Raw genomic sequence first — 2,791 nt, 5'->3', positions numbered from 1 at the left:
CGATATTAAGATCATCTATGGCGAGAGCACTTCAGGGCAGGCAGGGATACATTCGAACACATTTGTGGTCTCGTTGGCCCTCAGTTAATGCGGCAGAGTACAATTCTTCGTGAAGCAATCACCGTGGAGAAGCGGGTGGCTGTTGCTCTGTGGAGGTTAGCTACTGGAAATTCGTATAGAACCGTGGGAGTAACGTTTGGAATCGGCCGATGTACTGCCATGAATGTCAAGGACGAATTCTGCTCTGCCTTGATGAGAAGAGCTAATGCTTTCATCAAATTTAGGTACTATTACGAGCGAGTTCGTCTGCCATTTCAAAACCAAAGTGAACCACGAGGTGAGCACGAGCGACTGGAAAATATTTGGCAGGTCACGATTTGGCAGGCATCTGTCACTACCGGCAATGTGATTGGCTGCGGCATTTACCAGGACAAGTTATACCATCTCGCGAGGTAGTATAACTCTGCAGGAATTTCCGGTCATAAAGGCGAGATAGTCCCTTGTTTTTTCATGTGAAAACAGCTTGCATTTTTAACTCGCTTAACTTAGGACAAGCTGTTTTCACTGAACTTCCGGACTTTTCCGACTATAACTAGTCAAACTTGTCCTAGTGGAAACACAGCCATTATGCATTAATCAAGAATCTTAATCGATTGATGACAATTCAAACCAAACATGAGGAAAAGAAAAATTTTTGCATGTATTGTCTGCGGTGTTTTAGTCGTGAAGATGTCTTGAATGAACATTGTATTGTTGTGAATGGTCAGCAGTCAATCAAGATGCCAAAAAAAAGGTGAACAAGTTTTCTTTTAAAATTTTGATAGACAGATGCCTGTTCCATTTGTCATTTATGCAGATTTTGAGGCAATAACAGAAAAAGTCCAATCTTGTTCACCGGAAGACAGTAGTTCTTATACAGAAGCCTATCAAAAGTATACGGACTGTGGATGTGCTTACAAGTTGGTTTGTTGTTATGATGATAAAGACAGCAAAGATTTCCAAACATTCAGAGATGAAAATACTGTTTATAGATTCCAAGAACAGATGTTTGACGAATCTAAATACTGTATTGACACAGCGATAAACATTTTAACAAGCCTGTGAAATTAAACAAACAGGAGAATGATACTTTGAAAAGGACAGAAAGTTATCATATTGGAGGAAAGAAAGACACAAGCAGAGATATTAAGATCATTGTCAAATCACTTGCAGATAAAGAGGATCTACACATCACGAATGCAATCTTGTTGTGTTGCGTTTTCTTCATCCATACACCTGTGAAATTTGTGACATAATTGGCGTGACGAAAATAATGGTACATGCTGATCAAAAAAGATATGAGGCAGGGAACTCAGAAAATGACTTCAGTTAAACCTTTACACCCTAGCACTGGTAATCATAATCTCCACACATTTTTATTTACATTTCCTGTGGTAATGATAAGAAGAATTTGTTTCACAGTCAGGAACGTCTTAAATTGATGATGGTGATACTGTAAGGAGAAGTTAGAGGCCCTTCACTCTACGGGGCTAGAGGGTTAAAAGAGCCACGGGCCAGCAGCCTAAAATACAATAGTACTACCACAATGATTTATGTGAAAAGCTTCATTGAGTTCATCATCATTGATCAGAGATAAGTTGGATGGAAAAGATCGTTGATGTTCGCCACAAAGCACACTTTGCTTAGAATTTCTTAAACATTTGTCTCATTCAGTAATTAAAAATTTCAAAGATTCCAGTGGTTTTCTATAATTTGAGAGGATATGACGGCCATTTCATCCTCAATAGCTATATTAAGGCAAACACTTCTCTACCGTTTGTTTTAGACATGACATTAACAAGGTATTTAGTACTTTATTGTTTTTAATTGGTAAACATCAGACTAGGGTTTCCTACTGTTCGTGTTCCTTTCAGCGGTAATTTTTACCAAATTCTACATTTGTGTTCGGGATTCATTGGTGAACCCAAAGGACAATTGAACGCCTTTGAAAACTCCGGGAAATTAATGAGAGTGCCATTAACCCTGCAACAAAAGAGGAAGCGATTATTGTCGAAACAGAGAAAGCGACCTCTTAGAAAAAGGGCTTTAAATGCCAATTACTTCTTTTTACCTCCATGGCATGGGACTGTGATCGAAGTATTTCGTAGCCACACGAGCAGCTCTATCGCTGTAGTGACTGCACCAGTTCTGTTGGAAAATAAAAAGTTACCAGTGCACTGAAAGTTAGCAAACCAGAATCCAATAGATAGAGGTATCTTCGCTTAATCTAATATTATCTTGCTTATGGAGAATACAAGCTTTGATTTTACGGGCGTAGACTACAAATTACAATTTGCCGCACGGTAAATGAAATGAATGTTTTCCAGTTTGTGATATTACTGTTTTTTTATGCGAGGTCAATTCATTGTTTTTTAGTATACTACTTTCAAATCACCATTGGAAGGCCGTTGTTAATGATAAAACTAGTACAACCAGCGCGGTATGTACATGGGGCATTTGGAGGTGCATATATAATTGACCACCTTTGAAACAATTGTTATCATTGGGCAATTAGTTTCTATTTTCCAGACAATTTATTAGCATCATTTCTGAGAGAAATATCGTTAACTCGAAACCTTATTCCGTTCCTTCCAAGACCGTGAAATCGAAGTTGTTTTCGCAATCTAGTATTATTTATTACAATTATTTTTCATTTTAAGCACCAGAAAATCTATATCTTTCGGTGATGTGACATTGATGAAAACGAAACTCGACTTAAATTTCAAAGCAGTCAGCCTAAGCCTCCCACGCA

At 38.2% G+C, this 2,791-nt stretch overlaps 1 protein-coding gene across 2 annotated transcripts in view; it reads right to left on the bottom strand.

Moving 5' to 3' along the window:
• Positions 1–1,005: 1,005 nt before the first annotated feature.
• Positions 1,006–2,791, bottom strand: part of LOC111321502 (endothelin-converting enzyme homolog) — a 42,127-nt gene continuing 40,341 nt past the window's right edge. For both annotated transcript variants that reach the window (XM_088730599.1, XM_088730600.1), the window contains 2 exons: positions 2,111–2,187; positions 1,006–2,022 (listed from right to left, as the gene is read on the bottom strand). In XM_088730599.1, coding sequence (XP_088586725.1) covers positions 1,923–2,022; positions 2,111–2,187 — 177 coding nt within the window. In that variant the 3' untranslated portion in view covers positions 1,006–1,922. The remainder of the gene's footprint in view (positions 2,023–2,110; positions 2,188–2,791) is intronic.

Source organism: Stylophora pistillata, chromosome 8, assembly GCF_964205215.1.
Source record: "Stylophora pistillata chromosome 8, jaStyPist1.2, whole genome shotgun sequence".
Taxonomy (NCBI): domain Eukaryota; kingdom Metazoa; phylum Cnidaria; class Anthozoa; order Scleractinia; family Pocilloporidae; genus Stylophora; species Stylophora pistillata.
This window is presented reverse-complemented; position numbering and strand designations above follow the sequence as displayed.